We start from the raw sequence: 13641 nt of genomic DNA on the forward strand, positions 1-13641 counted from the left end.
TGCCGAAAAATGTGATAAAGAAGAAAAGGCTGAGAAGGCCAAGATATAAAAGGCCATTCAGAAAGCCAATACTGAATTTGCAAGAATACATGCTGAAAATGCAATCCACCAGAAACCACCAAGCAATCAGTTTCTTGAGAATGAGTGCTAGGGTTGATGTGGTGGCAGCCAGAGTTCAAAGTGCAGTAACAATGGGCAAGGTGCCGAAGTCCATGGCAAGTTAGTTAAGTCTACGGTGTATGAACCTTGAAACGATCTCTGCCTTGATGGACAAATTTGAACACCAACTGGAAACACTAGATGTTCAAACACAACTCGTGGAAGATACGACGAGTAGCACTCAACCCCAACACAACCAAAAACCAAGTAGATATGCTGCTTCCAGAGATGGCAGATGAAGCTGGCCTTGATCTCAATCTGGAACTACCGCAGGGTCAAACAGAATCTGTTGACACCAAGTTTTGCCTCAACAGAACAGGATGAACTATCGCAGACACTTGCACATCTTCGTAATCAAGTGCAATTCAAAGACCTGGTGCTTCTGTTGCTTCACTCACTTATGAAACATTCTTTGTGTGTATAGATAGATAAGGTGTACTAAAAGCACTATACGTGTCAGAATGCTTAAATATTATTTGCATATAATGTTTTCTTTTGCCTCTAATAAATTAAGAAATTCCAGAAAATTTCCACCTTGACAGATCTTATGGTTCTGTGTACTACCTGTTAAAAGTGTGAGGGACATATTCCTGTAGATGTCCATGACAGAGCTAGATTTAGCTTCTTTTTAAACATCTTCCTCAGATGTGAATCAGAAATTTAGCATCAAAGTACTAGAGAGTAAAGTACTTTATGCAGAATATTGTATAATAAAGTTTTTTTTCTAATCCAAAGTAATTTTTAATCTCTGCAATGGCATGTGATACATGAAAATAACAATAGGGAAAGCATGTTTGCATAGCCAAAAACACCTCATTTGTAACAAACAATGGGCAATACCATTTTTTTGTGTTTTATGTTTGTTTTTGTTATCCAGGCAGAAAAGTAGTTGATTTGTAATCTGTGCTGCTCATCAACTTTTAATTTAAATTTTAATTTATTTTAATCTTAACCCAGTAATTTAATGACTATTATCTTAAGCCTTCATAGTTTTTCAAATCTTTCCTTGATAATTTTTTTTATAGTTAGAAAAATTCAAATCAAAGAAAAATAGCCCATTTTCAAATTTTCCCCTTACTAGATATCAGTGTCCTTAAGACTACTAGAAAAATTTTACTTTTCCTACTTTGAAACTAAATTCCAGAACATAAAAAGAAAAGCTCCACATGGTTATAGAAGGAAAAGGTAAAGACAACAACAAAAATATCTCTAACTCATACTATTTGGACAATTATAAGATAGTGGTCCAAATGGCCTTCATTATAGTCATTGAATATTTTACCTAGTAAAATACTCAAAACCAAACAAAACAGTCATTATGTCTTATTAAACCGAATGAGTAGATACTCACATACTCTAAGTTCCTTCCCCCACAAAGAATACTTACAGTATAAAAGGTATTTCCAATTGATTTATGAAGAAACAGACAGATCTAATGGCTAATAACACGTAAATAATCAGAGGGCAAAAGGTGGGCCTCAGATCCCTGCCCCTTCTACAACAGAGTATCTTTCTTGCTAACACCAAAGTTGTAATGGGCTCTCTCAGCTGAGTCTTCAGAGAGGACCACTGCCAACTTTCTTCCTTGGTCTCTTCCTCTCCATTTCCACATGCAAAGGCAGAAACACAACCCCAGTGCCCATAGCACTATACATTCTCCCCAAGGTTGAAATGACCTATGTTGGTCAATACCATGAACTGGGTCTAAAACCCATAGTAAGCAAACACCAACTAATCTTTCCAGATGACTCTAAGCAGCTGTGATCACTGACTATGTGATCAAAGGTGCAAACCAGAAACAGCAGGTCCTGTTAACAGCCTTGAGGCTATGATACTGGTTCAAGACATACGCAAGCGTTACATCTCTGTAAAAGCCATCTCTGTAGCTGGCCAAGGGACGTACAATGAGTCTTCTATTTTTCATCACATTTATTATATATGTAATTACTAGAAGTACTTTAGACACATTCCTTTCTAAATAATCACTCACAAATAAAAACTACTCAGAACAGAAAGTCTTGTTATGGCAAGGGCTTTTTTTTTTTTTTAATGTCAGGAATTCATTCAAGTGCTTTCTGGGTTGCCAAAGGACTATATTTGTATTTAGTTTAATATTGTGCATTGTCGGGAAAGTCATGATGCAGTTATGCACAGAAACACATAAAAAAAATATACTGACTTACCCGACAACATAATACTGCTTTCCTGCAAAAGTCGTGACATTATTTTTCTGTTTCTTGTGCAAAAATGCATCATGACTTTTCCAACACAATATTAATAAATAAATATAAATTTATCAAATTTGTATTTAACATACTATGCAATTTTATCTTCATGTCTTAACATATTGTTTACTGCAATTGCGTAAATGCACATGTTCATTAAGCCTAGAGTCGTCTTCCATGAGTATGTTTGTATCCAAATCCACCCAATGGTCTACATGCAAGTTTTGTCAAGGTAGCATTACTAATATATAGTTGTACCATACAGTGGCCAAGATAAGGCCAGGGAAGCTTTACTTATCATTTGCCACTAAATCTATGTCAACTTTACATACTCTGTAAAGCTGATAGTTTCATATAGAAGCTGCCCTTTGCCAGAATGTACCATTAGCTTAAAAGCGAAAGGCAAGAAAGCAAACCAAATAGCAACCACCACCTTTGAAGATGTCCTCTATTTAACACCACGGGGGGAAGTAATTACATTTAACAGAAGTTGATGCTTGTCAATGAAAAATACACAGCATGTGAACTATCTATATTAAATATACTGAGCAAGAGATACAAAATTTTTAGTAAATTTTGAAAAGTAAATATGAAAATATGTACCTTGTTAAAATAAGTTCTACATTTTTATCTTCAAGAAAGTCATTTCTGTATTTTTTATCACTTCTGACCATCCTCCCTCAAGCTCTTGTTGATATCATCTTAGCAGACACTCTCTTCTGCTAATACTTGTTTTCTAAACTGAGGACTAAACTCTAACAGGAAGAGGTCCAGCTCTAACACGGAGCCCTGGAAAATCTCAGGAAGAGTCACTGGTGATCATGGGAGAGAGCAACACTCCTTCATAAAACTGCCTATATCAGAGTAAATTGCTCGATAGTAGGTAGCCTTAAAACAGAAAAATGTAGCTACAAGTGGTAATACAGCCTATGTGAAATAAATGTATCTAGACTGAAATAACAACTATGGTGACAGGCACCATGTTAATGAGGAAAAAAGTGCTGTACATGATCTTGGGTTTCCTGTAACAATAACAAAAATACACAATTAATTTGTGCTTCATTTTTGAGGCATAACTTACCAATTTAGCAACTTTTCCATAGTCAATCCATCTGACAGTAGCAAAATTTGTAGATTCTGCACAGTTGAAACCGTGATTAAAACCAGCATGGTAGCCATATGGGAAAGTGATCATAAATTCTCCAGCCTCCTGGGTGATCTGCAGGGTAGAAAACACATAATATTTTCAAGTAATAAGACCTCCCAAATTGTGAATATGATTAAAATATATTTCCTATTAAAAAATGCTAGAAACTAAAGTTATTCTAATATCAAAGAAGTTTCCCTACCTCCTTAATTCTTTAATAGTGTTTTCTCAGGACATTTTTAAATGACTTTTCTAAACAGGATAGAACCTTCTAATACTTCAGTTCAATCACTCAGTCCATAATGAAAGATATGTTTTATTTAAAAATGTCTAAGCTACTCAAATAATTTCTTCATATTAGTTATCAATGTGTATATTTTAATATTTTAATAACTTACATTAATGAAGTCACATGTTATAGGAAAAACATATCTGCTGTATTTTAATCAGAGCAATAAAACTTTGATAAAACACACTGGACAAGCTATATTATGAGTCTGTCTCAATAAAGAGTTGTTGGAATTCAAGAAATTATACTTTTTTTTTTTTTTTGGCTATAGGGCACATGCCAGAAAGACAGAGAGAGAGACAGACAGAAGGCAAGAAATCACTCCCCTGGGGGTGGTAATGCCACAATCCCTACTCCTCCATTCTCCTCTCAGGATCTTGAGAACGCACACACATGCACCCGGTGTGAATTTAAGCCACCAGGACCAGGACTTGTACCACAATTGACTACATGGGAGTCCAGCGACATAGCCATTAGGCCAACTGCTGGACCCCCAAAATTATTCTTTCATAATACTCAGAGGATAATAAGTTAGCTGAATTCTATTTCATAGAAAACTACTATTCAAAGAATTATTCAAATATACATATGTATAAGTGAATGCATTTTAAAATACAATTAATATATCTTACATAAATGAGTCAAGAGTCTGAAAGCAAACACGAAAAATGTATTTATTCTGTTCCTTTTTTTTTTTAGATTAAAGATATTTGCTTTTGAGACCAGCAGATGGCGTAATGGCTACATTGCTGGACTCCCATGTAGTCAACCTCGGTTCAAGTCCCGGACCCAGTTGTTTAAACTCACACCAGACCCACGTGCATGCATGCCCAAGATCCAGAGGAGAATGGAGGAGAAAGGATTGCATTGTGGCCACCCCGGAGGGTGATTTCTCTCTTTCTGTCTCTCTGTCTCTGTCTCTCTCTGTCTTTCTGGCAAGCACACACACACCTTAAAGCAAATACCTCGCAAAAAAAAAAAAAAAAAGACATTTACTTTTGTATAATCACTAATGCAATACAATATATACCATGGGTTATTATTTTAGAAGAGTAAAGCCAAAAAAAAGAGTAATTCTTTCTAAAATTTGTCTACTTGATATTAGATTATAAAACTCATTATTTACTTTTTCAAACAGAGTAATAATATCCCTTTTTCTGGAAATGTTTCTAACCAAGTACTCAATAAGGTGTAGTCCTTTGACTGGAAATTCTTTTAATTGGTGCAAAACAACATAAACAATACTCATAGAATTTGGACAATGAAGCAAAGTTCTCCTTGATAAATACCTGTGAGGTATTCAGTTAATGATACTTGTTCACAGAGTCACTATGCTTTATTAATTCTGATATATCAAATTTTAAAACCACACTTCCAGCCAGTGACTCGAAGTGTATTTGTTTCTTTTTATATAATTTACTATAGTAAAGTACTCAGAGAATAAATGTATAGTTTGATCAGCATTGACAAATGTATAAACCCATAACTCACAGCCCTATCACTTTCATCACCCAAGAAGTCTCTCTCCTGCCCCATACCTGGCAATCCAAGCCATACTTTTACCTCCATAACCATTATTATCTGATTTCTTTCATCATTGGTTAGCTTTGCCTATCTTAGGACTTCATATAAAAGAAATCATACAATTTATTTTAATTAAGCATGTTTTTAAGATACATTCTGTTCAATGGAATCAGTAGCATGCCCATATGTATTGGTATTCCATTCCATGAATATATCATATGGTATTTAGCCATTCTCTGTTCAAGAACATCGGAATTGTCAAATATTTGCTTTATAGAAATAAAAATCACTTAAGCTCAACAGACCACTCATACATTATCTATGATTAAAATTTCTGTAAAATCTGGGACCAGCAGTTAGCGTAATGGCTATGTCACTGGACTCCCATGTATTCAACAGCTGTTCAAGTCCCAGACCCAGTGGTCTAGACTCACGCTGGGTGTGTGTGCATGTTTGCCCAAGATCCCGAGAGGAAAATGGTGGACAAGGGATTGTGGCGTGGCCATCCCCCCTGGGGGATGATTTCTCGCTTTCTGTCTCTCTCTCTCTTTCTGGCGAGCACCCCCCCTCTTTCCGGGGAGCCCACCCAACCTTAAACAAAAAACCCCCCAAAAAAAAAAAAAAAAAAAAAGTTCCTTTAGGGCAGAGCCAGGAACAAGAGGGTACCCTAGTACAGCTTATTTACAAGAGGAGAGTCAGGGGACATATGTATTCTCTGGGGTGGAGAGGGAGGGAAGGCAGCTCTTCCTACAGGCACAGGCAGGCCACCTGGGGGTGTCTGCACTGCGACCCACTGTCTATGCCCCTTAGAGTAGTAGGATTGTGGTGTGGCCATCCCCCCTGGGGGATGATTTCTCGCTTTCTGTCTCTCTCTCTCTCTCTGTCTTTCTGGCAAGCACACACGCCCTATAGCAAAAACCTCCCAAAAAAAGAAAAGAAAAGAACTCTATAAAATCTAATACGCATGGGGGCCGGCATGTGGCATGCTGGTTAGATCGCTGGAATTCCCACATAGCTGACTGTGGTTAGAGTCCTGGACCTGGCACCTTGCTTCCTGGCCCACTCACTCTCGCTCTCTCTCTGGCAAACCCATACAAAAAATAATAATAATAAAGTGAATAATTTTAAAAAGCTAATATAAGTACATAAACTGTCCACATAAACTGTCACCTAACCAAAAAAATCAGATGAGTTCCCTCCCTCTTCTGACCTAGCATAATAATGAATTTGTGTATTTCTTATGGAGAAATAGAAATTTCTTATATTACCATCTATATATTTTTTCTGCTTCTTTAACACTTCCTTCCTAATAAACATTGTCCCTAATTATAACTGATTTGAAATTAAGATTCCTATCTTGGGATGTACTCATTATTGGTCTTACTGTGACCACAGTCTTAACAAAAAAAGGAAATTCAAAAAAGATACACTATTCAACTCTCAATTTCAACATATTTCCACCTCAAGCAGAAGAATGCTTCTTGACACTTAGAAAAATTCAACTTTGAGTAAAGTCTTCATCCACCCCACTCATGGCTGCTCACCCTCTCTCAAAACAAGGTCACATTTAGGGACTATGATTAAGAAAAGTAAAAAAAAAAAAAAAAACAGAGAAGAAAGAAGAGTTATTTCTTAATGTTCCTCCAAGTAGCTAAGTACTTAATCCTCCTAAGACTGAGAGAGGGCTTTTATTTATCTGGTCAAAAGCTTTTTCCATTTCAGCTTCTTCACACAAAAATGTTTAAGCTCTGTAATTCTGACCCAATAAACACTCACATACACAAAGAACACAAGACCAAGTATCTACCGAGTTTTATAGAACTTAGTCTTCAGAAATACTCCACAGAAGCAATATCTGATTATTAGATCATCAAACAATCTTATCCATAATGAAATCTCAACTGTATTATGTCTGAGTATATGTAAAAGCAAAATAGTACTACCATAATCACTGATTTAACCAACCCAACTGCTACTAATAACTGCTTTGATTTCTTTTTTAAAAATAGATCACATATACATAACTTACAATGCTCATATAAAAGACTTGTAATACAGAAGCACTGCTACCTATTTTGTAGAATATACTGTATTTTATTTGCAATATTATCATAAGTGAACTATAATAGGATAAAAATCTCTAGTAAATATAACCCCTAAATAAAATTTCAAAATAGGGTTTAAATAATTGACATTACAAAACATGAAAGTGAATTTCTCTGCAGATATCCTAAAAAATTATACACAAAGTCAAGAATACATCAGCCTACATTAAATTCATTTTAAATACAAATAATACACACAAAAAAATCAATTTGTGTAAGAGGAATACTAATATACCTTGTCAAAGGGAATGCCATACTTCTTCAATACTGATGGAGAAATCAGTGTCATCTTGTGCCGAAGAAATGCATCACACCCTTGGGAGCTGCTGGGGAAAAAACCTAAAGAGAAACAAATACAGGCACCATTGTGTCAATTAAGATAAAATGTCAGATAATTGTTCATATTTTTATATTTAAGGTCCAATGCCCTTACAACAGTTTTATGTAGCCAACTCTACCACAAAAAATATCTCATACTGGGACCAGTAGTTAGCGTAATGGCTACGTTGCTGGACTCCCATATAGTCAACTGCGGTTCAAGTCCTGGACCCAGTGGCTTAAACTCACACCGGGTGCGTGTGCGTGTGTGCCCAAGATCTCGAGAGGAGAGTGGAGGAGAAGGGATTGCAGCATGGTCATCACCCTTGGTGGGTGAATTCTCGCTTTCTGTCTCTGTGTCTCTTTCTCTCTTTCTGGCGAGCACATGTGCCCTATAGCAAAAACCTCTCAAAAAAGAAAAAAAAAAAAAAAGCCTCATACTTTGAAAATTGAGGTCAGTGGGAATTCTTAAAAATTAAGGGATGAGGGACCAGCATATGGCGTTATGGTTATATCACTAGATTCCCAAATGGCCAATCGTGGTTTAAGTCGCGGGCCCAGCAGCTTGAAATTCACGCAAGGCACAGGAGCATGCATGCCCAAAATCCCGAGAGGAGTGCAGAGGAAAAGAGAATGTAGCATGACCACTCCCTCCCGACCCCGGGGGTGATATCTCGCTTTCTATCTCTGTCTCTCTGGCAAGTATACATATTCTATAGCAAAAATGTCTCTTAAAAAAAAAAAAAGTAGGGGATATATATTTATATCATCAAAGGTTGATTTTCTTTACAAAAGAGATTTACCCAAGTGTTTTGTAACATACTAATTATTAATCTTTATGAATCAAAATAATTTGAAACAAATTTTAACTCAATATGCCTGATATCTAAGTGACGAAAATATTAAGATGGTTCAGAGAGACAAGTGTAGCTTTTGATAGAAGAATCTCTCACTGTAGACTCCTAGAACTGATGGCTCCAGAAGCAGTCGTCATGATGCCTGCCACATAGTGAACACAGAGCAGGTTCACACCTTTCTTTGTTTCTTTCTCATCAACTTAAATCTAACTGCAACTAATTTTCCGAGTCAGTTTCCTGGCTAACATCCATCAAAGGAGTGCAACCCAGCCTCACCAGCCTGAATGGGAGTAATGTTTAGAGGGGGCTTTTAAAGGAGGAAAGAAAACATGCCATTCATTCAACAGTTTTTAGGCACCAAGACACAGTTGTTTTTCTCCATCACTGACTTTAATCCTGCAGTTGTGTCTGAGGCAGAATCATTAGCTCAGTGATGCAAGCTAGAGGAAAATGAACATGCGTGATGCTCTGCTCATCACCTTCCTCCCTTCAAATGAGAAGACTTCCAGGCTGAATGGACTGGGGAAAAAAACAACGAGAAGTAAGAAAAACAGGGGAACGACAGAGCAGAATCACAGAAGGACAAGAAAAGGTGAGAAAAGTGGGGAAAATGGGTTGTGGTGTGAACACAACCCACTGGGAGTACATACTCTCTGCATATTCTAGGCAGCACACATTATCCTTCAGCAATAAAGAAAAAAATTTTTCAAGTAGCACATCACCCTAAAATGTCTGTAATTGATTTTTTTAAAAACATATTAATAAAAACTAAAATATTTTTGAACATGTGTCAACAGAAACTTTACAAATACTATCATATTCCACAGTACCAATAAGAATAAAAAGCATAGTTCCGCCCTATGTTGTCATGTGACATGACCCTCTGCTTAAGGTTAAAATTCATAATACATAAACATAAAATAGGGCCAGCCAATGGTGTGGTAGTTAAGGCACTAGATTCCACGTGGCTGGCTGAGCAGTTCCAGTATGAGCCCCAGAGGCATAAGAACACATCTGGTAAAATCCCAAAAGGAGAGAGAAACAGAAGGGGTGATGATTGGACCATTTCTTGTTTGCCACCCCCATCTCTGGACCCTCTCTCTGTCTGCAGAAGATACATGCATTCTCTGACAAATTAAAAAATAAAACAAAACATTAGTAGTTAGAGAAAGTACAACACTGGGACCAGCAGTTAGCGTAATGGCTATGTCACTGGACTCCCACATAGTCGAACGCGGTTCGCATCCCGGGCCCAGTGGATTAAACTCACACCGGGCACGTGTGCGTGCATACCCAAGATCCTGAGAGGAGAATGGAGGAGAAGGGATTGCGGCATGGCCATGCCCCCTGGGGAGTGATTTCTCACTTTCTATCTCTCTGTCTCTCCCTGTCTGTCTGGCGAGCGCACGTGTCCTATAGCAAAAACCTCTCCCAAAAAAAAAAAAAAGAAAGAAAGAAAAGAAAGTACAACACTAATATGATGGCTGTCTACACAATGACATGCCTTGAGTCCAAGATAAAGGCACAGTTGGGCAGTCTGCAATGAAAACCCATGGAAATGTTTTAATCGCACGATTCAAATGCATCTATCAAACTTTTCCAATCTGTACTTTGTGTAACACTAAATGAATTAAGTTTTAAATTAAAATCAATGAAGAAAGAAGAGTCTATTTAATTTTCTTTTGATATGGATTTGTAATCAAGACCTGAACAATGTGGTGACTGGTCATAAGTTAATTTAAATTGGAAAGCACTGAAGGAAGGTAATTTGCAGTATATTAAGAACTTCACATTGGTTCAGAATTTATATTTACAATATGCTATAAGAATTCTATTTTACATCATCCTGGAAAACACCTAGTAAACAACACAAATTACATCTAAATCATGTGTCTTAAAATGAACTTTACCACAAAATACCAGGAGGGGTACATGGTTCATATTTGACATATTCCATAGTCTATAAAATGCATTGTGTTCAATATGTAAGTAAGTCTATATAACCAGAATGCTATTTGATACAAAAATTATATTTTTTTTTAACATTTTTGCCATGAAGCATATGCACTTGCTGAGAGAAAAAGACAAACCAAGACAGGGAAAGTGAGAAATTAGCCCCCAGGGAAGATGGCCATGCCACAAGCTCTTCTCCATTCTCCTGTCAGATCTTGGGCACACATACACACAAGCCTGGTGTGATTTTCAAGCCTTTAGGTCCAGGATTCAAACAGTGTTCAGTCATGTGGGAATCCAGCACATTAACCACCACAACTGCTGGACACCCCCAAGTGATAATATTTTTTAAAATTTAGACCATGGGACCAACAGTTGGCAAAATGGCTATGTCACTGTACTCCCATGTAGTCAACCACGGTTCGAGTCCCAGACCCAGTGGCTTAAACTCACACTTGGGCGTGTGTGCGTGCATGCCCAAGATACCGAGAGGAGAATAGAGAAGAAGGAATTGCATGGCCATCCCCCTGAGGGGTGATTTCTTGCTTTCTGTCTCTCTCTCTCTCTCTCTCTTTCTGGTGAGAGCGCACGCCCTATAGCAAAAACCTCTCCAAAAAAAAAAAAGAAAAAATGTATTCTAAAAACATGTATCAAGTATGTTCTTTCCTCCAGATAAAAATTTCGCTAGTTAATATTTTATATTAGCTATTACAAAGTATGGAATTATTTTAAATCCTAGTCTCATAAACCTCAAACAGGAAAGCATAAAGTTGCTATTATATCACATTAAGTTTCAATCTTGGGAAGATTTAAAAATAAAAGTTTAGTGACATATTCTGTGGATATACAAACACTAACTTGGAGAAGCTGACAATAGTTATTAGCCACTGAAGAAAGAAGAGATGAAGAGAAGAAAGAAAAAGGAGGAGGGAAGGAGAAATCAAACATGTTGATCTATTTCCACAGATTTTGCTTAAGATAATTTCACTTGAATATACTTAAAATTCACTTAGGTTGTTTTGATATTATTTAGTGTTTTTGTAATACAGTCATGTGCTGCATAATGATGTTTCAGCCAGTAACAAACAACATGCATAATGCTGGTCATATGAGATTATAATGGAGCTGAAACACCCCGATTGCCTAGTAATGCTGTAGGTGTCACAAGGTCCTTGCCCGATAAAATACTCATGTGTTTGTGGTGATGCTGGTAAAAGGAAACGTGTTGGACTGCATGCACATGCTACCATATATAATACACAATATTTGATCATTATACTACACAACTATATTACTGGCTTATTTATTTGCTATCCTGTACTTTTACCATTATTTCAGAATATAACACTGTTTTGTTTTTTTTTAAAGTTTACTATAAAACAGTATTCCATGTGATGCCACCAGTAGCCTCATAAGTGTCCTGGTTACAAGGTCTCTTGATTGCATTCTTTCTTTTATGCTTGACTTAATCATGCTATTTTCTCCATCATGGTCCTTCTAGTGGGACAAGATGTGGAGGTGGAAGGCAGTGATGTTGACATGATAGGCTATGTAGGTCTAGGCTAATATGTGTGCGTCTTTTTATAGAAAAGTATTTTAAGCAATAAATAAATAAAATGTTAAAAATAGAAAAAAGTAGGACCAGCAGTTGGCATAATGGCTATGTCACTAGACTGCCATTAATCGACCGTGGTTCAAGTCTCAGACCTAGTGGCTTAAACCCAGGCTGGGTACATGTGCATGTGTGCCCAAGAGACCGAGAGGAGCATGGAGGAGAAGGGATTGTGGTGTGGCTATTCCCCTGAGGGTGATTTCTCACATTCTGTCTCTCTGTCTCTCTCTGCCTTTCTGGCGAGCGCACGAACCCTGTAGCAAAAACTTCTCAAAAAAAAAAAAAATTAGAAAAAACTTTGTGCAACAAGAATATTTTTAAATTGTTTCTGTAAAGCTGCATAATGTATTTGTGTTTCAAGCTAAGTACTATTTAAAAATAGAGTTGAAAAAGTTTATGAAGTAAAATGTTTCACCAAGTGAAGAGTAAGGTACTAAAAAAAAAAAAAAGTCTTTGTGAATTCAGGGTAGGCCAGGTGGAGTCTGTGGTGGTGTGCAGTAGTGTACCACCCCTCGCGTTCACTATGTACTCACATTCTGGGCCCACTAGCTCCATTTAAGGTAAGTACCCTAAACAGGGTGGACCACTTTTTATGTTTTATGCTATATCTTTTCTGAACATTTTCTATACTTAGATGTACTTGGATACACAGATACCATTGTGTTGCAATAGCCCACAGGACTCAGTACAGTAACACGCTGCACAGGTTTGTAGACTGGGAGTGACAGGCTATACCACACAGGCTAGGTACGGAGTAGGTCATCCTGTCTAGTAGCCTCCAATATGTACATATAAGGATAACATTTCCTAACAACACATATCCAGAATGTTTAACAAAGAGGATTCAAAAGAGAATACAAAAGGGTTGTTTCTGTGGGGCATGCTTTCAGAGACAGATGTATTTGATTCAAACATGAAATTTTCTGATGAACTTACTTATGAAAAGAACCAGAGAGCTAGATTATGAGGGGAGGACCCTGGTGACCCTTACCCACATCCCCACTTAGGAGGCTGACATTAGAGGTTCATAATACAATTGGCCTCTGTGTGCTTTCTGCCGCTTATGGAGTGATTTACTCCAGACTGGGTTGAAAAAGGACCACTTCCCAGGCTCCACCCTACACTGAGTGTCCCAGAAACCATTCCCATCTTCTCTGTTACAACTCTCTGGGCAGAGCACCAGGAGTTCACACTTGTCTTCGGGCACTGCTTCTCCTCAACAACTGCCTAGTCTTTACTCCCTGAGCATGTTATATTGCAAAATAGGCGGGTGTTTTTTTTGTGTGTGGTTTTTTTTTTGGTTTTTGTTTTTTTTTTCATGGCAAGCTGTTTGGCAGAAAACTTGTAATTAAAATGTCTACCAAACTTAACAGATACTTCGGTCATTACACTATGGCCTTTTTTTATTTTTCTTTTCTTTTTTTTTTTTTTTTTTTTTTAGGATAAATTCGC

General features: G+C 37.2%; 1 protein-coding gene and 1 pseudogene across 3 annotated transcripts in view; one reads left to right on the forward strand and one right to left on the reverse strand.

Moving 5' to 3' along the window:
- LOC102494310 (charged multivesicular body protein 1b-2-like) overlaps window positions 1-583 on the forward strand; it is a 666-nt pseudogene extending 83 nt beyond the window's left edge.
- KDM4C (lysine demethylase 4C) overlaps window positions 1-13641 on the reverse strand; it is a 452171-nt gene that overhangs the window by 323888 nt on the left and 114642 nt on the right. For all 3 annotated transcript variants that reach the window (XM_014586260.2, XM_027770291.1, XM_006144466.3), the window contains 2 exons: window positions 7685-7788; window positions 3466-3603 (listed from right to left, as the gene is read on the reverse strand). In XM_014586260.2, coding sequence (XP_014441746.1) covers window positions 3466-3603; window positions 7685-7788 — 242 coding nt within the window. The remainder of the gene's footprint in view (window positions 1-3465; window positions 3604-7684; window positions 7789-13641) is intronic.

This window comes from Tupaia chinensis, unplaced genomic scaffold (genome assembly GCF_000334495.1).
Source record: "Tupaia chinensis unplaced genomic scaffold, TupChi_1.0 Scaffold000121_1, whole genome shotgun sequence".
Taxonomy (NCBI): domain Eukaryota; kingdom Metazoa; phylum Chordata; class Mammalia; order Scandentia; family Tupaiidae; genus Tupaia; species Tupaia belangeri.